The 23016-nt window shown below is 40.3% G+C and overlaps 1 protein-coding gene across 3 annotated transcripts in view; it reads right to left on the bottom strand.

Annotated features, from left to right (window-relative positions):
- The window catches only part of ELMOD2 (ELMO domain containing 2), a 28332-nt gene extending 25481 nt beyond the window's left edge, over positions 1 to 2851 (bottom strand). The window contains exons 1-3 of one of the 3 annotated variants that reach the window (XM_036853724.1): positions 2625 to 2846; positions 1756 to 1838; positions 1348 to 1495 (exon numbers count right to left, since the gene is read on the bottom strand). In XM_036853724.1, coding sequence (XP_036709619.1) covers positions 1348 to 1489 — 142 coding nt within the window. In that variant the 5' untranslated portion in view covers positions 1490 to 1495; positions 1756 to 1838; positions 2625 to 2846. Of the gene's footprint in view, positions 1 to 1347; positions 1496 to 1755; positions 1839 to 2624 lie in introns of all 3 variants that reach the window. The other 2 variants (XM_036853725.1, XM_036853723.1) reach the window with 2 other exon arrangements.
- Positions 2852 to 23016: the final 20165 nt, after the last annotated feature.

The following is a 23016-nucleotide window of genomic DNA, read 5'->3' as shown; positions in this document are numbered from 1 at the left end:
TATTTACAAATTTTTCTGGCAAATAGTGAACAGTCTCCTTTTCTCAGCAATTTGAAAACTTCAAGAAAAATGTTCTTGCTGCAAAATAAAGTCTTGAAATGTTCTTCCCCCATAATATAAAAAACCAATCAATACTACTAAGAGTTCTTATCAAGAGGTACTTTGCTCTTCTCAGAGCAGTCAAAAGGGCAAATCAAAAGAGCAGGCAATAATTTAAGTCAGCTACAAAGTTGTGAAAAATCTAGGGAAGTAATTAAACTTCCATCATCTAGCTGCCCTGAGGCTCACTCTCTCCTTACTCTGCCATTCTTCCCCTGTTGTCTTGGCTAACAACACCCACTCCTCAAATCTTACAGGGGTGGATTTCTTGGTTGAAGCACACTTGTTCAACACAAAAGACGTTGTGGTTAAGTCATGATTTTCCATCTGACACAGTGAACATGAACTGCAGCCCATCCCTGGTCTGCCTCACTCTGGCCAAAGAGAAATGACCTCGATCGTATTTCTCACTCATCTGTGTTCTAATTTAAAGCCATATTTTCAAGTAAGTATTGAAGGCTGATCAATTTTAGAAGGTACTAGAGCAGCACTGTTCAATAGAAATATAATGCAAGCCCAAATGCGAACCACATATGTACCTTAACATTTTCTAGTAGCCATATTAGAGTAAAAGAAACAGATAAAAGTAATGTTAATATATTTTAACCCAATAGATCCAAAATATTATCATTTCAACATACAATGAATATAAACAATTATTAATGAGACACCTTTACATTCATATAAAGCCTTTGAAATCCAGAGTATATTTTCTAGTTCTGCACATTCAATTCAGACTAATCATATTTCAAGTGTTCAATACCCACATGTGGCTATTGGCTACAGTATGGGACAGTGCAGATTTTTAATCTAATAATCTTTCCTAGGGATCACTAGATACCTGTTATTATTCTTTCATGAACTGCATAAGAGATTAAAAGATTGAAGGATGCTGAATATAAAAATGGATCTCCTTCACTGAAGTGAAAATTTCAAAGGGCTTATAGAATAGAGATTTTTCTCTAGAAAGTAGGCTGCAACCATAATCTAAGATAAAACTGATGAATTTCAGGAGCCAGAGAAGGTAATTCTTTGCACAGATGCAGAATTAAATAATAGTTTCTTTTTCTATAGAATCAGTTTTAGCGCTGGAAGGATTCAAAGTGAGATTTCAAAGATCATGAAACTGAGATTAAGTGACTTGATCGTGATACGCAAGCGCTATTGTCACTATCGGTACTGAGAAAAATATTCATGCAGAGTTAAATTTTTATTCGTTTTTAATTACCCTTTTTCGAAAAACATTACCTATCCTGTGTGTCCTTTGTGCACCTACATAGGTATCAAAAATTCGCTGCAATTCACATTTTCCAGTCATCTGTCGTAAGAGCCATTTCATCCAAAATCGAAAGAAGTGCCCATAGAAGAACTCCCACAAAGAAATAAACATTTTTTCCTGGAGAAGGAAATATATGACAGGTTTAACGGCCTTAAATTGGATTTAGAAAAAGAGAAAAAATTAGTTTATCCAACTCATCAAATCCCAAATTATATTAATAGATATGTTGTTCCATTGTGTCTATTTTGTAGTAGTGTTTAGGCATCTAAGAAAACAATGCCAGGTGTAATATATACCACTTAGATTAACTAAATGATGCTGGCCAAATGGTTAATTTATCATTTTAAACAATTAACTGTAAAAATCAAACTACTTACTTAGATTCAAGCTCTCACTTCACTATTTAATTTCTTACTCTTTGAGAACAGGGCTCAACAGTTCAAGAACAAAAGGACCCCACCTAAAGCAACAATTAAATCAAATATACCATATATCAGAATTGTTTGTATAAGGAATGTCTTCTTAACCCCTGTGGATAATCTCAGTTACAGCTGTCCCCCAGTCAGGTGATGGCAGCAAATAAAAACACTACATATGGCTTACAAATGAAGTACACAAACTGAACACGGAGTAGATCACACCCTGGCTAATTGCTGATTTTCCATTCAACAGGTGAAGGGCAGAAATACTAAGAAGAGTAATAGACTACACCCTCGATAAAACTGAATCTTTATGCCATAAGAAAAATCTTCGGCTCCTAAATGAAGCGGGGTCGGGGAAATGAAAGTCAGGAGGAGTTACTTAAAAACAAAAATGCTCATCTCTTTCCTGCCTTAAACATTCCCACAGATAGATCATCTCCCGAGGGACTGTCAAATTCGAGATCCCCGCAGGTCAGTGCAGAATCAGTGCACAGAGACGGGCTGAACTGTGATTTTAAAATGAATCCATCTGGTCCGCGCTCATCAGGACAAAAGAAGCCGAACTGCCAAGCGGAGGGACCGCCAGCCTCACGGCGCCTGAGCTCCCCAGCCCTCGGGGAGCCGCTGCGCCGCCGAGCCCCCCTCCCGGAGCCTGGCTGAGCCCAGCTCGCGCCCTGCCCGCGAGTGGGAGGGAACCGCTCGCACAAAGCCCCGCCGGCCCGGCAGCCCCGCGGGACTTTCCGTAGGACACCGCGGGGCTCGCGCGCCTTCAGCGCAGCCGCACCCAAGCTGCACCAGGCGAGAGGAAAAGAAACAGCAGCCACCTCACGGGAACGGCAAGAACTAGGAGGAGCAGGAGCTGCCTCGGTTTCCCCGACTGCAAACTGCCGGCAACGGAAACGACGCTACTCGCGGTACGCTCCCTGCAAACACCGCGACCCGGAAGTCAGGGAGCGAAGCGGCGGGAACGCCTTCCCCGGCACACTGCCCGGCCCCGCCCCGCCGCCTTCTCCGATTGGCCCGAGCTCCACCAATCGCTATCTCTGAAAGGATGTCAAGCTGGGCTGCCCCGCCGCGCGTGCTCGGATTCTAGGGACGCCCGACGGTTTCCCTGGCAACCACTACCTTGAGGCACGCCCCGCGCCAAAGATCGGTCTTTGGCGGAGCGGCTCCGTAGATTTTTCTCGCCTTAAATTTCAGGTCTTTTGCGCAAGCTGAAACGGTGTACTACTCCTAGATTCTAAGCACGGGAGAAGCGATGTGCTTTGTGTAACTATCATACCGCCAAGGTTACAAAAGCGCTTTCGCCTGCATTTAATCTTAATTCTGTGAAGTAATTAGTAACAGTCCCACTTTATGGATGAGGAAACAGAATTTACGTTGAATGACTTGCCCATGGCTACTACGTGGCAGATACGGAGAGCCCTCTGTACGTTGAGTAAAGAAGTTTAGACTTTGTCCAGTAATGATAAACATCTAATAGTACATGGAACATTTATTCCTTAGTTGGTTTTTTCTTGAAAAAGTAACTTATGCACATGATTTTTTAAAAAAATCCAACCTCAAACAGTACATTCATTAATTCAAGTATCTGTTGATTGGCCGTTGATGCACCAGGCAGTGTTCTAAGAGGGAGTCATACATTAAATAAATGCAAATATTTAGTATGTCAAGTGGTACTAAAGGGGTATTAGGGAAGGGAGGGAGAGTTTCTACATACAGTGTAGACAGGGGAGTCTCCGTGTTAAGGTGACATTTGACCAGCGTTCGGAATGAAGTAAGGGAGTGAGAGTATCTGGAGGAAGAGTATTCCAGACACTAGAAAGGCAAGTGCAAAGACATACTTCATAAGGTGGAGGAATAGCAAGAAGGGCAGTATGCCTGGAGGAGAAAGAACAAGGGGAGAGTAAAATACAAGTACAAAGGACAATTTACACTAAAAAATAACTTCCACCCACTCATGCACAACTCCTGGTCCCTCAGCCCCGTTTCTCGAAAGCAACTAGTATTAGTTGCTTGTTTGTACCTTCAGGGACATTCTATGCAAATATATATATATATACCCCCTCCATCCCCTTGTTAGCACAAACTGAAGAAGCAGTACACACGTTTCCACACCTCAACCAACATTTTTTTAAAAGGTGCTAATTGTAAAACGCTAGACACGTGAAGGGTTCATAAGCCATCATCCCTGCCCCATAGAAGCAACTAACTTGGTAATGAAATCTGGACATATACTATAATAATAAAACAGACTCGTATCTTGAAAGGAACTTAAAGATCATCTCAATGAATATTTTTTGTTGTACATGAAAAGATTCAGAAAGGCAAATTACACAGCCAAATTGGCAAATTAAGAACTAGAAACAAACCTATATTTCAGGTGTCTATTACTACACAAAACCTTCATAGAATAGAAAGTGAGATGATTCTGTAGTACAATTATAAAATCCTTTTACCTTTTCAATGTGCTACACTGACAGCTGGGGGTGGTGGTGCAGAGAGGAACCCTTCTGCTGGTCTCCATGCTGCCTGTTGGCCCACTTCTATCCATGTTTTTCTCCAAGAGAGGAGAATGCTCACCTGTTTGGTCAGAACCTGAGAAGTTGGTTGAACTGCATTTACTGGAAGCAGGATCACTGTCTATTAAAATGCCATGTGCATATGATTTCCTCTCCTCTCTTCCACGAATTCATTTGCATATAACTAGCAGATACAATAAACCAGTCCTGTGCCTCAGGGAAGATTGGCCTTCTATCTTTCTCATTTTATTGGCTTTCTTCTTTGTGGCTGGCTAAATGGTGGTTAGATCCTAAGATTAGAATTCTGGCTTCAAGGAAAAAGTGGGACCTACTTAGGTCTCTGAACTAAATTGTGTGCTTCTACCAGGCCTTATCAGTTACACCTACATGGAAGAAAGAGGCTATGGTGTAATGGAGTTTGGTTATATTTTTATGTAGTACTGAGGAATCTCTGCTTTTCTTGGATTCTCAGACTAAACAACAAAGGCTCTGTTGATTTTAGAAACTGCTTAATGGAAAGAGTTGTTTGGTATGACTGTTAATCAACAATTTGTTACAGTGTTTGGGGTTTGATCCATGGAGGACCCAAGTAAAATATCAAGCCCTCTTTTGGAGTGTGTGAAGTCTGGAATGCAGCGAGTTTATACTGAGAAGGAAAACTGTATACTCCTTTCACTAACAGTGAAATGGATTACTTCTGCGGAAGCATTAAAAATGTTATGGGCAGTGGCAACCCTGACTGGTATTATGATGATTTGTGTTGCACTTTCCTGAAACTAAGTTAGACACTGTGCTTAGGGGGAACCCCTCGTGTATGGATTCCCCATATAATTTTTTTTAATGGAAGGACAAGGAAATACACAGAATGCCAAGGCAAATTTGTTCTCACAGCTACTAGTAACGGGGTTTACCAATGAAAAGAAAATTTAAGCTATGCAAAATTAAGCTAATGGGTTGGTGGGAAGATATTAACCAGAACAAAGGAAATAACCATTGAATCAGGTAGAACTATTTATATGATTGTTTTTAAAAAACAAAGGGTGAGGGGGAGTAAGGAAGCAAGAATTTTGACAGATTCCCTACAGAGGGTTTGGTGGCACATAAACAATAGTTGGGAGCAGGGAAAACTATTCAGGCTCCTGTGTCGGCCTCACCTAAGTTAATCTATCAGATCTGTTCCAATTATCCCAGCCTGGATGAGTTTAGGGCTAAGGATGCTGAAATAGGGTAATAAGGTGGATTTAGCACAGGGGAGTTATTTAAATTCATCATTAGGGTTGTGGTAGAAAAGGACAACTAACTTGAGGGTCAAGAAATCGTCAATTGACCCGTTAGGAGGTCCAAGATTGTATGATATAGTTTATGTTGAGCGGCAGAGGACAGTGGAAAACCTCTGGGGGATTATCTAACGATGATGCAAAATGTACCATAATATCATCAGGGGGATGGAAGGGCAATATTAAGGTATGAAAATTGAAGTTTGGAGCAAATGAAAATGTTATGGTAGGCAGCACCAGAATCATGAAGAAGCTGAAGCTGGAGAAATAAGAAAGTAGGAATTACCCAGTGCCTCCTTCTATCTGAATCTGTAATTACAGTGGATGTGATGAAGTTCCTTGTCACTACCAGCTTAAAGCCAAATGTCTTTTAAGAGACAGAGAAGTCTGCCCTTTATGGATTTTTAATTAGACACGCAAAATGGGAGCCCTGAAAATTGCTCAGACCTTCCTTTGGAGTAAATATCAGGCAGTGTCAGATTGGGGAAGGACACAGGAAATCTCACCTCGCATTAGGAAACAATCGGAGCAGAATCTCCACTAATGCTTTCTATTAATCCTCTGTGGCCCAGGAGAAAAGACCCATGGGAGTAACTGTTAGCCATCATGATTTGAACAAGGTAGTTACCATGACTTAAATTAGTGTCTGTTCTGCCAAGCACTGTAGAAACTGCCTAAGACGTTCAACAAGCTAACGTTCAACAAGCTAAACAAGCTGCTTTTGTGATAGATTCACCTATGCTACCTCCTTCTTTTTTTTAAATTTACTTAACTATAGTTGATTTACAATATGGTGTTAGTTTCAGGTGTACAGCTTCAGAGTCTTTTCCATTATAGGTTATTATTCAATATGGTTCCATGGGCTATACAGTAAATCCTTGTTGCTTATCTATTTTATATATAGTGGTATGTATCTATTAATCCCAGACTCCTCATTTATTCCCCCTCCCCTTTTCCCTTTGGTAAACATAAATTTGTCTTCTATGTCTGTGAGTCTGTTTCTGTTTTGCAACTAAGTTGATTTGTATTTTTTTTTTAGATTCCACATATAAGTGATATCATATGATATTTGTCTTTCTCTGTCTGATTTACTTCACTTAGTGTGATCATCTCTAGGTCCATCCATGTTGCTGCAGATGGCATTAGTTCATTCTTTTTTATGGCTGAGTCATATTCCATTGTCTATATGTGCCATATCTTCTTTATCCATTCATCTGTCGTTGGACATTAGGTTACTTCCATGTCTTGATAATTGTAAATAGTGCTGCTATGAACATTGGGGTGCATGTAACTTTTTTTTCCTGACTTTGCTGGATATATGTCCAGGAGTGGAATTGCTGGATCATATGGTACTATATTTAGTTTTTTAAGGTACTTCCAGACTGTTTTGCATAGTGGCTGCACCAATTAACATTTCCACCAACAGTGTGGGAGGGTTCCTTTTTCAGCTATGCTATCTTCTTGATCTCACTCTCAGAGTGAGATCGGTTTGCTTGTGCATGAGAAGGAATGTGTAATATATTTATGGTCCTTCTCCAAGGACATCTGACCTCTCCAGCTCACTGCTACAATTTGGTGAGAGTGGACTTAGACATGATCACCATCAAAATTAATTCATTATACTGATTACATTATGATCATTCCCCACCTTGGAAGGAGAAACTCAGGAGATTTGAGAGCTGTCATGGCACGTATGACTAGCTGAATCAATCTAGTTAAGATTTAAAGCTTATTTTTTAGACCTCCTTCCCATTTAGGTCACCACAGAGCATTGAGTAGAGTTCCCTGTGCTATAGAGTAGGTTCCCATTAGTTACCTATTTTATACATAGTAGTGTATATATGAAGGGATATCTGTATACGTATAACTGATTCACTATGCTGTACAGCACGAACTAACACAACATTGTAAAGCAATTATACTCCAATAAAAATTAATAAAAAAATAGGACACACACACATTGGTAAGCAAAACAATGCTTGGAAAATAAAGAAGATGGTAGATTAAATAAAAAAGATTTAGAGCTTAGTGAAATCAGTGAAATTTCTAAAAATAACTTTGGGCCACCAGAGGTGTTTTATAAATGGTAAACAATAAATTACTCTCCCTCCAGGACTCTGTCAATAAAAAGGAGACACAACACCTTACAGGAATATTTGTCAAGCTATGAAAAATATGTAATGGGTAGTGGCCCAAGGATGCTGCTGAGACCCTACGATTCTCACACATTCATACATAATTTTACAAGTTTCTGACACCACAATACATGCAAATTGGAGGCTTTGAATGAAATATAACACTGCCACCTCGTGGCGACCACTGGGATTTTGGGACTCAAAAGGTTCCTGATGAGAGGCGAAGTCAAGATGGCTGTGTGGAAAGACACGGAGTTAGCATCTCCCCACAACTAGGGTGCCTGATGGCCGCTGGTGGGAGACTCTGAAGCCCAAGGAGAGGGGAGGAACCCCAAAGTGAATCGGCGGCTTGCGGGACCTTGGTTCACGAACCCAGGGTCGGGCCGAAGATCCTGCGGTGGGAGCTCTGAGTCCAAACCACTGGATTAACAGAGAACCTCAGACCCCAGGGAATATTCATTGGAGTGAGGTCTCACAGAGTTCCTCATCTCAGCACCAAAACCCAGCTCTACCCAACAGCCTACAAACCCCAGTGTTGGAAGCCTCAGGCCAAACAACTGGTAAGACAGGAACACAATCCCACTCATTAAAAGAAAAAAAAAATGAGACGGCAAAAAAATATGTCACAGATGAAGGAGAAAGGTAAAAACCTACAAGACCAAATAAATGAAGAGGAAATAGGCAATCTACCTGAAAAAGAATTCAGAGTAACAATAGTAAAGATGATCCAGAATCTCGGAAATAAAGTGGAGGCATGGATTGAGAAAATACAAGAAATGTTTAACAAAGATCTAGAAGAACAAAAGAAGAAACAGATGAACAACACAATAAATGAAATAAAAAATACACTAGAAGGAATCAATAGCAGAATAACTGAGGCAGAAGAACAAATAAGTGAGCTGGAAGACAAAATGGTGGAAATAACTGCGGAGGAGCAGAATAAAGTGAAAAGAATTGAAGACAATCTCAGAGACCACTGGGACAACACTAAATGCACCAACATTCGAATTATAGGGGTCCCAGAAAAAGAAGACAAAAAGAAAGGGTCTGAGAAAATATTTGAAGAGATTATAGTTGAAAACTTCCTTAAAATGGGAACGGAAATAGTCACCCAAGTCCAGGAAGCACAGAGAGTCCCATACAGGATAAACCCTAGGAAAAACACAGCAAGACACATATTAATCAAACTAACAAAAATTAAATTCAAAGAAAAAATATTAAAATCAGGAAGGGAAAAAAAAAAATAACATACAAAGGATTACCCATAAGGTTATCAGCTGATTTTGTAGCGGAAACTCTGCAGGCCAGAAGGGAGTGGCAGGATATACTTAAAGTGATGAAAGAGATAAACCTACAACCAAGATTACTCTACCCAGCAAAGATCTCATTCAATGGAGAAGTCAAAAGCTTTTCAGACAAGCAAAAGCTAAGAGAATTCAGCACCACCAAACCAGCTTTACAACAAATGCTAAAGAAACTTCTCTAAGTGGGAAACACAAGAGAAGAAAAAGACCCACAAAACAAATCCAAAACAATTAAGAAAATGGTAATAGGAACATACATATCAATAATAACCTTGAATGTAAATGGATTAAATGCCCCAACCAAAACACACAGACTGGCTGAATAGACAAAGAAACAAGACCCATATATATGCTGTCTACAAGAGACCCACTTCAGGCCTAGGGACACATACAGACTGAAAGTGAGGGGATGGAAAAAGATATTCCATGCAAATGGAAATCAAAAGAAAGCTGGAGTAGCAATACTCATATCAGATAAAATAGACTTTAAAATAAAGAATGTTACAAGAGACAAGGAAGGACACTACATAATGATCAACGGATCAATCCAAGAAGAAGATGTAACAGTTATAAACATATGCATCCAACATAGGAGCACCTCAATACACAAGGCAACTGCTAACAGCTATAAAAGAGGAAATCGACAGTAACACAATCATAGTGGGGGACTTTAACACCTCACTTACACCAATGGACAGATCATCCAAACAGAAAATTACTAAGGAAACACAAGCTTTAAATGACACAATAGACCAGATAGATTTAATTGATATTTATAGGACATTCCATCCAAAACCAGCAGATTACACTTTCTTCTCAAGTGCACACAGAACATTCTCCAGGATAGATCACATCTTGGGTCACAAATCAAGCCTCAGTAAATTTAAGAAAATTGAAATCATATCAAGCATCTTTTCTGACCACAGTGCTATGAGATTAGAAATCAATTACAGGGAAAAAAACATAAAAAACACAAACACATGGAGGCTAGACAATACGTTACTAAATAACCAAGAGATCACTAAGGAAATCAAAGAGGAAATAAAAAAATACCTAGAGACAAATGACAATGAAAACACGACTATCCAAAACCTATGGGATGCAGCAAAAGCAGTTCTAAGAGGGAAGTTTATAGCTATACAAGCCTACCTCAAGAAACAACAAACATGTCAAATAAACAATCTAACCTTACACCTAAAGGAACTAGAGAAAGAAGAATAAACAAAACCTAAAGTTAGTAGAAGGAAAGAAATCATAAAAATCAGAGCAGAAATAAACAGAAACAAAGAAAACAATAGCAAAGATCAATAAAACTAAAAGCTGGTTCTTTGAGAAGATAAACAAAATTGATAAACCATTAGCCAGACTCATCAAGAGGGAGAGGACTCAAATCAATAAAATTAGAAATGAAAAAGGAGAAGTTACAACAGACACTGCAGAAATACAAAGCATCCTAAGAGACTACTACAAGCAACTCTATGCCAATAAAATGGACAACCTGGAAGAAATGGACAAATTCTTAGAAAGGTATAACTGAGACCGAACCAGGAAGAAATAGAAAGTATGAACAGACCAATCACAAGTAATGAAATTGAAACTGTGATTAAAAATCTTCCAACAAACAAAAGTCCAGGACCAGATGGCTTCACAGGTGAATTCTATCAAACATTTAGAGAAGAGCTAACACCCATCCTTCTCAAACTCTTCCAAAAAATTGCAGAGGAAGGAACACTCCCAAACTCATTCTATGAGGCCACCATCACCCTGATACCAAAACCAGACAAAGATACTACAAAAAAAGAAAATTACAGACCAATATCACTCATGAATATAGGGGGGAAAATCCTCAACAAAATACTAGCAAACAGAATCCAACAACACATTAAATGGATCATACACTATGATCAAGTTGGATTTACTCCAGGGATGCAAGGATTCTTCAATATACGCAAATCAATCAATGTGATACACCATATTAACAAATTGAAGAATAAAAACCATATGATCATCTCAATAGATGCAGAAAAAGCTTTTGACAAAATTCAACACCCATTTATGATAAAAACTCTCCAGAAACTGGGCCATATATGACATAATAATAAAGGCCATATACGACAAACCCACAGCAAACATCATTCTCAATGGTGAAAAACTGAAAGCATTTCCTCTAAGATCAGGAACAAGACAAGGATGTCCACTCTCACCACTATTATTCAACATAGTTTTGGAAGTCCTAGCCATGGCAATCAGAGAAGAAAAAGAAATAAAAGGAATCCAAATTGGAAAAGAAGAAGTAAAACTGTCACTGTTTGCAGATGACATGATACTATACATAGAGAATCCTAAAGATGCCACCAGAAAACTACTAGAGCTAATCAATGAATTTGGTAAAGTTGCGGGATACAAAATTAATGCACAGAAATCTCTTGCATTCCTATACACTAATGATGAAAAATCTGAAAGAGAAATTAAGGAAACACTCCCATTTACCATTGCAACAAAAGAATAAAATACCTAGGAATAAACCTACCTAGGGAGACAAAAGACCTGTATGCAGGAAACTATAAGACACTGATGAAAGAAATTAAAGATGATATCAACAGATGGAGAGATATACCATGTTCTTGGATTGGAAGAATCAACACTGTGAAAATGACTATACTACCCAAAGCAATCTACAGATTCAATGTAATCCCTATCAAATTAACAAAGGCATTTTTTACAGAACTAGAACAAAAAAATCTTAAAATTTGTATGGAGACACAAAAGACCCCAAATAGACAAAGCAGTCTTGAAGGAAAAAAATGGAGCTGGAGGAATCAGACTCCCTGACTTCAGACTATACTACAAAGCTACAGTAATCAAGACAATATGGTACTGGCACAAAAACAGAAATATAGATCAATGGAACAGGATAGAAAGTCCAGAGATAAACCCAGGCACCTATGGTCAGCTAATCTATGACAAAGGAGGCAAGGATATACAAAGGAGAAAAGACAGTCTCTTCAATAAGTGGTGCTGGGAAAACTGGACAGCTACATGTAAAAGAATGAAATTAGAACACTCCTTAACACCATACACAAAAATAAACTCAAAATGGATTCGAGACCTAAATGTAAGACTGGACACTATAAAACTCTTAGAGGAAAACATAGGAAGAACACTCTTTGACATAAATCACAGCAAGATCTTTTTTGATCCACCTCCTAGAGTAATGGAAATAAAAACAAAAATAAACAAATGGGACCTAATGAAACTTCAAAGCTTTTGCACAGCAAAGGAAACTACAAACAAGACGAAAAGACAACCCTCCGAATGGGAGAAAATATTTGCAGACGAATCAACGGACAAAGGATTAATATCCAAAATATATAAACAGCTCATGCAGCTCAATATTAAAAAAACAAACAAGCCAATCCAAAAATGGGCAGAAGACCTAAATAGACATTTCTCCAAAGAAGACATACAGATGGCCAAGAAGCACATGAAAAGCTGCTCAACATCACTAATTATTAGAGAAATGCAAATGAAAACTACAATGAGGTATCACTTCACACCAGTTAGAATGGGCATCATCAGAAAATCTACAAACAACAAATGCTGGAGAGGGTGTGGAGAAAAGGGAACCCTCTTGCACTGTTGGTGGGAATGTAAATTGATACAGCCACTATGGAGAACAGTATGGAGGTTCCTTAAAAAAGTAAAAATAGAACTACCATATGACCCAGCAATCCCACTACTGGGCATATACCCAGAGAAAGCCATAATTCAGAAAGACACATGCACCCCAATGTTCATTGCAGCACTATTTACAATAGCCAGGTCATGGAAGCAACCTAAATGCCCATCGACAGACGAATGGATAAATAAGATGTGGTACATATATATATACAATGGAATATTACTCAGCCATAAAAAGGAAAGAAATTGGGTCATTTGTAGAGACGTGGATGGACCTAGAGACTGTCATACAGAGTGAAGTAAGTCAGAAAGAGAGAAACAAACATCATATATTAACGCATATATGTGGAACCTAGAAAAATGGTACAGATGAATCGGTTTGCAGAGCAGAAATAGAGACACAGATGTAGAGAACAAACGTATGGACACCAAGGGGGGAAAGTGGCGGGGGGGTGGGAGTGGGGGTGTGCCAAATTGGGAGATTGGGATTGACATGTACACACTGATGTGTATAAAATAGATAGCTAATAAGAACCTGCTGTATAAAAAAATAAATTAAATTAAATTTAAAAAAAAAATGGCATTCGGGAAAATCTCCTGGGAACAGGGATCCAAGCATATAAGCCAGTGAGCTGTGTAGGATTACTATTCACAGCCCCTAGGGGATTGAGTTTGACATTTATTCTCTCTTGGGCTAAAGCCCAAACACTGTCAAAGGCTATTTGGTTCCCTATCATATAACTTTTTGGACCAAAGAATGCATTCTACATTCCAGTGTGCAAAAATGGCCCCTCACATCCTAACATAATATGGATATATCATATTCCTCACCATCTATAAAGTAGTTGTTAAAGTGACACCAGAACTGGTAATTGAAACATTATTGAAAGTACAGTGTAAAGATGTGGAGGGCTGGCTGGATCAGTTAGGTGAATGGGTGCTTTGTCCAAATAGGAGGAACTGTAAAGGGGAAACAGTTAAAAAGGGTTTTGGGTGCTGGAGATGTGTACGGTTCTGGCCATCAGTTCCACCAAGCAATTCTCAGACACAGCTGGGTGACCTCTAATTCAACTCAGTTCTGACACTGTCCACCTGGAGGTAGCATCAGATCCTAAAAGACTGACACCCTCCCACCACACACACACACTTCACAAGTCCCAGTCACAAGTCCAGGTTGTCACCTGTGCTTCTTACCCACCAGCATTGATCGGAGGTTCTAACGACCCCCTCCCTGGGTTTGATTAATTTGCTAGAGCGGCTCACAGAATTCAGAGAAAAATTTTACTTTCTAGATTACCAGTTTGTAATAAAAGGATATAACTCAGGAACAGCCGGATGGGAGAGATGCATAGGTCAAGGCATGGGGAAAGGGCTGGGAGCTTCCACGCCCCTCCCTGGGCACACCACTCTCCTAGAATCTCTACCTGTTCACCAGCCTGGAGGCTCTGCCTACCCTGTCCTTGTTGGGTTTTATGGAGGTTTCATTGCATAGGCACAGTTGAGTAAGTAATTGTCCATTGGTGACTGAACTCAGTCTTCAGCCCCTCTCCCATCCCTGGAGGTTGAGGGGCGGGACTGAAAGTTCCAACCCTCTAATCACATGGTTGGGTCCTCTGACAACCTGCCAATAATTGGAACATTACCCAATTCCTTTGCTTCCAAAAGCGGATTCCTTTCCCACCCCATCTTGCTGATTTTACTACTCCCCTGAATTATGTGCTTATTGTTCCTTTGCTTTTTAGGATACAGTTTTTTATCAATTTATATACGTCCCTTACAATATGCTGTTTCGTTTGCCTTGTTCCTGGACTTTCTAAAATTCCTATCTGCTGACACTCAGTCTTTATATGCCCTTCTGAACTCTCTTTGGTGTGATCAAAGCCAGAAGTCTGTTACTTGTCCCAGACACCCTGGCCAGCTGTGTTCTCATTACATTTTGCCAGTGGGAGGCAGCTGTGCCAGATTAGAGGGCGCGGAAAGGATCCGGTGCTGACTCCAGGTACCTAGGTTAATTTTTCTGCTTCTTTTCTAGGTACCCTCTGTGGTCACCTACGTTGCTTCCTAGTTTTCAATGGGACTTGTCCTGGTCCCACTGCTTCCAGGGCTGGTGAGACTCAGCCAGCCTACATGATGCTTTTGTCTGATTTAGTATAAGATGGCTTCCTTGCTCTGAACAGACACAGTCCTGCACCAGAGTGCACCTGGGGCAAGTGCTGATTTCAGCCCTCACCTCGGCAGGGCCTCTCTTATAGGACACAGCCGGCACGCCCATACTCAGCGATCCTGGGGCCTGGAATCTGATTTCAGAATACCAGCCTTGCTGGTAGTTATTTTCTGGAGCTGACTGCACCTGTCTGAACCTTCAGGTTGTCTATTTCTAGACCCCCTATTACCGTTCTCTACTCGTCTGCTAGCATCCCTGTATTAGTTAAAACTCTTTCAGTTACAAGTGATAGGAACCCCAGCACAAACTAACTTAATGAAAGAAATGAATTGGCTCATGCAACTAAAATGACCAGAGATAAACATAGATCTAGGCATGACTGGATCAGACAGAAAATCAGATGAAATCCTCTTAGCTCTGCTCTCATTTGCATTGGCTTTATTCTCAGGCAGTTGCCTTCCTAATGGCAAGATGGCCCTAGAAGCTCTAGACCTATATTAGAAAGTCTCATAATTGAGTCTCATTGACCATCTTGAGCCAAGTGCTGAACTAAACTCTGTGTGCAGAGTCACAAAATATGATGATTGGGGCACATGTTGTCAATGGCTGGAACACAAGCCATTCCTAATTTTGTGGCTTAAAACAATAATTTTTTATATCTTATGATTCTGGGTGTCGGCTCCCTTCAGCTGGTAAGTTCTGCTGGTTTCCTGTGGGGTCCCCCAACCAGATGCATTCTGTTGGAGCGTGGCCAGCCCTCTCATCCTCAAGCTCCTCTCCACAGAGCCTCTAAGCATTCAGTAATCTGGCTTGGGCTTCCTTACAGCATGGCAGTTGGGCTCCAAGAGGGAGAAGACAAAAGTCACCAGTCCTCATAAAGCCTGGCTCATGTGCCCCAGAACATCCCTTGTGCTAATTTCTATTGATGAGAAGGAGTTATAAGGTGGGCCCAGAAGCTCCACTCTGCATGAGAGGAGCTGCAAGCATAGATGAATGTTCCCCTAAGGAAAATCAAAGCACTGTTACCATGGGAGGGGCAGTTTTTAAAAAAAAGACCACCTCAGTCCTTGTTGGCCCATGTTGGGCCATCTGATGCTTACTACTTCTCTGTACCATATACCTGATTGTGTTCATCTTGTTGGATCACGAGCTTTGCTTGCTGGAAGTGACAAACCCCATTTGCCTGCAGCTGGGCCTCTCAATTTAGGGAACAATCCTAGAAGCTTGATAGCTCTTTTTCCCCTAATCAGGCTAGTCTTGGTATATTCAGGGATATAAGAGACAAACTTTTGTAAATACTGTTAACTTCTAGAATATAATGGCCAAGGGACATAATGGAATCCCCCTCACGGGTGGCAGAGGATGTGGTGTCTTTATTAAATAGGGGTCTTGGGATGGTTTAAGCAAAGAGGATAAACTAGGTCATCTATATGTTTTTCTAAGTCTAACCCATGATTCTGTGGAATGCTATCACATAGTGATTCCCAAAGTATAGGTCCTTGCAGCAGCAGCGGGAGTATCACCTGGGACTTGTTAGAAACGCAAATTTTGGGATCCTACCCTTAACCTACTGAATCAGAAACTCTGAAAGTGGGCCCAGCAATCTGTATTTACAGGGTTTCCAGGTGATTCTTGTGCATGCTACTGTTTCAGAAGAACGTCTGTCATAGATGATGCATTAAAGTCCCTTACTGCAGCAGTCCCCAACCTTTTGGGCACCAGGGACCTGTTTCGTGGAAGACAGTTTTTCCACAGACGGGGTCGGGGTCGGGGCGGGGATGGTTCAGGTGGTAATGTGAGCGGTGGGGAGCGATGGGGAGCGGTGGGGGGTGGCAGATGAAGCTTCGCTCACTTGCCCGCCGCTCACCTCCTGCCATGCGGCCTGGTTCCTAACAGGCCACAGACCGGTAGTGGTCCGCGGCCCAGGGGTTGCGGACCCCTGCCTTACAGTACTGTCATTTTCCCGAATTGTGCTGAACAGATGACACTCACCCTGGGTTCATATGACTTATTCCTAAGTAACCTGAAACAGAAAATAGGGGCCAGGACAACCGGCATTTTACCGACAGCCATTATCTGTCAGATTGTTTCCACCTTCAGAATCTTACACAGATATGAGACTAGAAACATCTGTCCCTACTAAGTTTACTTTACTGTGCTAATAGCAGTCGTGAGACCACCATTTAGACTGAGGTTAACTAAAGAGGCCTTGATGGCTGGAATGCTGGCAGTACCCCTAGAGGATACTCTTCCCACTCCTATTATTGTAGCACATATTCCTCTTTAGCCTGGCAATTCTCTACTTCCCATGGCCTGAGTGTGACACTAATTTTAGAAAACAAACCATAAAAGGGAAGTCTGAATGCTCCTGCATTCTTTATCTACTGGATTTCCTGGAGTGGTGTGTATTGTTGGCTTAAATGGTAGCAGGTAGTGGTTAGTTGTGATTATAGCTCAGTTGTACCACAGGGTTGTGTTTCAATCAATACCTTTGATCTGTAAACCACCCTGAAATGCACAGTGGGGAAAATGATATGAAAATGTGTAAGACATGATCATTAAAGTCCACAAACAAGAATTGCTAGACAGGGTGTGGAGAAAAGGGAACCCTCCTACACTTTTGGTGGGAATGTAAATTGGTGCAGCTGCTATGGAAAACAGCATGGAGGTTCCTCAAAAAACTAAAAATTGAGCTACGATATGATCCAGCAATCCCACTTCTGGGCATATATCCAGAGAAAACTCTAATTCGAAAAGGTATATGCACCCCAATGTTCACAGCAGCACTATTTTCAACAGCCAAGACATGGAAGCAACCTAAATGTCCATCAACAGATGAATAGATAAAGAAGATGTGGTATATATATATATATATATATATATATATATATGAAATGGAATATTACTCAGCCATAAAAAAGAATGAAGTAATGCCATTTGCAGCAACATGGATGGACATAGAGATTATCATACTAAGTGAAGTAAGTCAAAGAGAGAAAGACAAATATCATATGATATCACTTATAATGTGGAATCTAAAACATGATACAAATGAACTTATTTACAAAAAAGAAACAGACTCACAGACATAGAAAACAAACTTATGGTTACCAAAGAGGATGGGGGAGGGGGAAGGGATAAATTAGGAATTTGGGATTAGCAGATACAAACTACTATATATAAAATAGATAAACAACAAGGACCTACTCTATAGCATAGGGAACTATATTCAATATCTTATAATAACCTATAGTGAAAAAGAATATGAAAAAAATATGTATACATATAACTGAATCACTTTGCTGTACACCAGAAACTAACACAACATTGTAAATCAACTGTATTTCAAGAAAAAGTTTTTAATAAAAAGTAAGTGGCAGTCACATTTAAAATAAAATGCAGCTGACCCTCAAACAACATGGGTTTGAACTGCACAGATCCACTTACATGTGGATTTTTTTCAATAAATATGTACTACAGTAGTACATCATCCAAGATTTGTTGAACCCACAAATGTGGGACTGAGGCTACAGAGGAATGGAGGCTACACAGGGCCAACTGTGAAGTTATCTCCAACTGCCCAAACGGTTGATGCCCCTAACCCCCATGTTGTTCAGGGATCAACTGTATGTGCATAACAATTAAACAGAATGCAGACTGGGTCCTGAGAGAAGACCCAAGTGCTGCAAGAGTTCAAAGATGATAGAGATTCCTTTATACAGGTAATCAATGAAGGCTTCATGGAGGAAGTGGCATTTCAGCTGAGTCTTGAATACTTTTGATGGGTAGGAGTATGAATGTGTGTGGGGGGTGTAGCCCATGTTTGCTCATGAAGAAGGTGGAGCCAAGAACCTTCTGGTGACTACTTGTATCTCCAGCACCTGGATCAGTGACTGGCACAGAGTAGGTGCCCAACAAATATCCCATGTTCTGACTCACTGACAAACCATCGAGTGACCAGTAGGTTTTCGTTTTTTCTTTTCTTTGGAAAAGGACAAAAGAAGACATAACTATACAAGATGTAAAGATCGACTGGAGAGCACATGCTGATTTCAAAAACATTAAGATGGGAGAGCAAAGTGCTTTTTTGAATCTTGAAAACATGGTATTTGGTGAATTTGAGTGGAGTGACCTTTTGAGTACGATATCAGAGGCATATACGTGGCTGGAATAGGTAGATGGACCCAGACTGCATAAGGCCCTGGATTCCAGGCTAACACTCTTGACTTTTAACAGGGAGTCGCTGAAGGATTCTTGAGCATAGTCTGCTGTGGAAAAAGTAATAATTGGAGTCAGTGAGAAAATTAGCACTGCTTCTGGTGAATGCCAATAGAGAACTAAAATGCAGTAAGCACTTACATTATGACAGGAAATACGCAAACTGCTTTTGAATGCTATTCTATTTAACTCAGCAATCTTGTACAGATACTATTCATCCCATCTTCCTATAGAGGAACCCAAGCTTAGAGAGGATTAAAAAACTATCCCAACATGATATTGCTGGTGAATGGGCATTGTTTACCTGCCAACACTGTAAAAAGTTCCATATTTAACATGGATAGTCTATTTTCCTTTCTAATAATACCATACTCCTTCTTAGTTATACTGATTTCTTGAACCCAGAAACTAGTACTTGACTTATTTGGGGGGTTTCAATGTTTTGAGAAACATTTAATTTTGATTTTGGGGAAACTGATGTGGCAGAGATGGATAGCGGGCCACTGAAGACTTGTAATCTCTTTGCAGGCAAAAGTGTTGATGGGAAGCAGCTGCCCAGCCAGCGACTACCTTACCCAGTTCTTTTGTATCTAGTTCTCACCAATAAAATTTGAGCAAAATTTAAAAAATACAACAAACTAGTGAATATAACAAAAAAGAAGCAGACTCTGAGATATAGAGACCAAACAAGTGGTTACCAGTGGGGAGAGGGGCAAAATAGGCGTAGGAGATTAAGAGGTACAAACTATTAGGTATAAAATAAGCTAGAAAGATAATATTGTACATGGGGAATATAGTCAATATTTTATAATAGCTATAAATAGAGTGTAACCTTTAAAAATTGTGACTCACTATATTGTACAACTGTAAGTTATATAATACTGTACATCAACTGTACTTCAATTTAAAAAAAATAAGGGGGGGTGAATTATGGTCTGAGTCTCTTCTCCATATACTTTCCCTCGACCCCCCAGTGGAACGGAAAGGGTTCCAAAACCCGAGAGGAGAGGGGAGCCACACAATGGAAGGGCCTGGGACTCTGAGGGATCACGTGGAAAGTTGTTGGTCAATCGGACGTGACTTGAGCAAGAACAAAATCTCTCTTGTATTAAGCCCTGGGGGTTAGGAGTTCATTTGTTCCTGGAGCTGGTCATATTTTAATTAATCAGTTGTTAATATGTTTAAATCATCAGTATGAAGTAAATAAATAGTGAATATGAAGAAAATGTGTTTCTTTGGATTTGTGACTTGGATTATATAAAGATTTGACTTATAATGGCATACAGTTTATAGCAAAATGTATAGAAATAAGAAAAGCAGTAAGCTTGCCTTTTCACCATTTGGATCTAAGACTCTTGATGCAATTACAAAGTGTTTCTATGACCAAGGAGTTTGTCACACAAAGCCTGGGTGTTTTGAATAAATTAATCATTCTTCTGTGCTTAGCATCATGGCCTCCTTGGGTTTTCCAACAGAGATCAACTATGTGGATAAACTAAAGCACTAGCTGTTCTTCCATTAGACCTCCTGGTTTTCTCCCTCTGATACCAATGAAAATCTAGTGATATTCAGAAGCAGTTAGAGACAAATTTAGAAAGATTTAACAATTGGAAACTCTTGGTCATTAAATTACTTTCCTTCACTTTAGCAGTATGGAAAATCATCCCAGGACTTTTTTCTGGGCAAATATATTTGTTCAATTAGACCTGTTTACACTGAGGTTTTTCTTTATATATACAGAGTTGGCCTTGTAAATTATCAACGTAACGAAGCCTACCAAAATTTTGTTTGGCTCTCATTGCACTGACCCTTACGCACAAGGTTTATGTATACAGACTTGTTTCAATGAATTTATTGTTTATTTGGGGGGGGGGGTAGTTAGGCTCTTAAGCAGTTTTTCCTCCTCTGTTTCCCATGATCCCTGTGGAAACAGGCCTCCAGCTTCTGCCCACAGCCAGCTCTTTTTTCCCCAGAGCTTGTCTACATGGCATGGCAAAGTAAGGAGACTTTTTTTTCCCCAGGCATCCATGCACAAATCTCTTCTCTAGACCGTTAACCTCCTTAACCATTGACACAAATTCTGGAATTAACATTTCTTAGGACAATCACCAATTACTCAATCTGCTTTGAACATATTTCTCTCTCAACTGTGGATGTAACTTAAGCTCATCTTGGGGACCTCCACCCCTAAGCACATAAGGATATAGAGCCAAATGAAAGGTAGATACCTGACATACTAAAGGAATTCAGAGAAGTGGTCTGCTGTGGTCAGGTTTTGATTCATGAAACAGATAAAATGTGAGTGAGACCTTGAGAGGCAGAAAAGAATTGAATGGTCAGGGAGGAGGCTGGGCATCCTGGGCAGAGGGTAAACATCAAGAGAAAAGGCACGGAAAGAGAAGAGTGAACATGACATGTTCAGGGTAGAATAAAGAAGAGCCTGGCAGGTCCTTAAGGCATATAAGGGAATATTGGGAAATAATCTTGAGAAACCAGAGAGCAGCCTGAGGGACTGAACTTTACCACCAAGGAAGAGTGGAGCTACTTAAACAAGAGCAACAGCTGACACTAGTGAACTGGGAAGATTACCCGGTCATCTACTGGAGTAAAGAGTGGACTGCAGAGAGCAGATACTATAGACAGTGCGGCCAGTTTGAGTATCATTGTAAGACTGTGGGTATTGGGGTGGTAGATAGCAATAGAAACGCAAGTCTGGAAAATGAGACATTTCAGAGGAGGGCTCTAAAGATTTATCAATGATGGGATATAATGAAAAAAAGTAAATTGCTCAGAAGAACTATGGCACCATTGATAAAAGCCGAAGGACTCTGGGAAGATAGCTAGCTTGGTGAGGAAGTCTGAACATCTTCTTGTGGGACATCCAAGAAGTGCTGAGAAGGCAGCTGAAAATGAGAAACTGGAGTTCAAGTAAGAGAACAATGAAATACTGATTTGGAGATACCTTTGTGCTGGATATCTTCCTTCTCTCACTTCAATCTACTCTACATCTTTCTCCACCCTGCTTCAAATGGCCAGGAGGAAGGTTCGTATAATTTAGCATTTAGTACATCAAGCTGAAATTCCTTTTCTTCTGGCTTCCGGTAGAGCTTAGCCAATGGGAAGCACTGGCAAGAGGCTGAAGGGATGGAGGAGAATAAAGTGTCATCCTCCTTTGGGATCTGGCTGAATCACTGCTTAACTGAAGGCCACAACTCTTAGCCATTCACTCATGAGAAAACACAGCTTATTATAACTGCATCCTCAGGCTGGCATGTGTCAAATCTTTCTGCTCTCATGGGGCCAGAAACTAGCCCAGCCAGTGGCGCAGTGCTGCTGTGAAGTAGAATGCTTGCTACCAGACACTGCCAGGGAATCCCAAATAAGAAGAATGATCATTTCTTTTTATGGCTGAGTAATATTCCATTGTATATATGTGCCACATCTTCTTTATCCATTCATCCGATGATGGACACTTAGGTTGCTTCCATGTCCTGGCTATTGTAAATAGAGCTGCAATGAACATTTTGGTACATGACTCTTTTTGAATTATGGTTTTCTCAGGGTATATGCCCAGTAGTGGGATGGACTTGAGGATATGGGGAGGGGGAGGGGTGAGATGTGACAGGGTGAGAGAGTGGCATGGACATATATACACTACCAAATGTAAAATAGATAGCTAGTGGGAAGCAGCCGCATAGCACAGGGAGATCAGCTCGGTGCTATGTGACCACCTAGAGGGGTGGGATAGGGAGGGTGGGAGGAAGATGCAAGAGGGAGCAGATATGGGGATATATGTTTATGTATAGCTGATTCACTTTGTTATACAGCAGAAACTAACACACCATTGTAAAGCAATTATACTCCAATAAAGATGTTAAAAAAAAAAAAAAAAAAAAAAAGAAGAGTGATCAGAGC

This window comes from Balaenoptera musculus, chromosome 5 (genome assembly GCF_009873245.2).
Source record: "Balaenoptera musculus isolate JJ_BM4_2016_0621 chromosome 5, mBalMus1.pri.v3, whole genome shotgun sequence".
Taxonomy (NCBI): Eukaryota; Metazoa; Chordata; class Mammalia; order Artiodactyla; family Balaenopteridae; genus Balaenoptera; species Balaenoptera musculus.
This window is presented reverse-complemented; position numbering and strand designations above follow the sequence as displayed.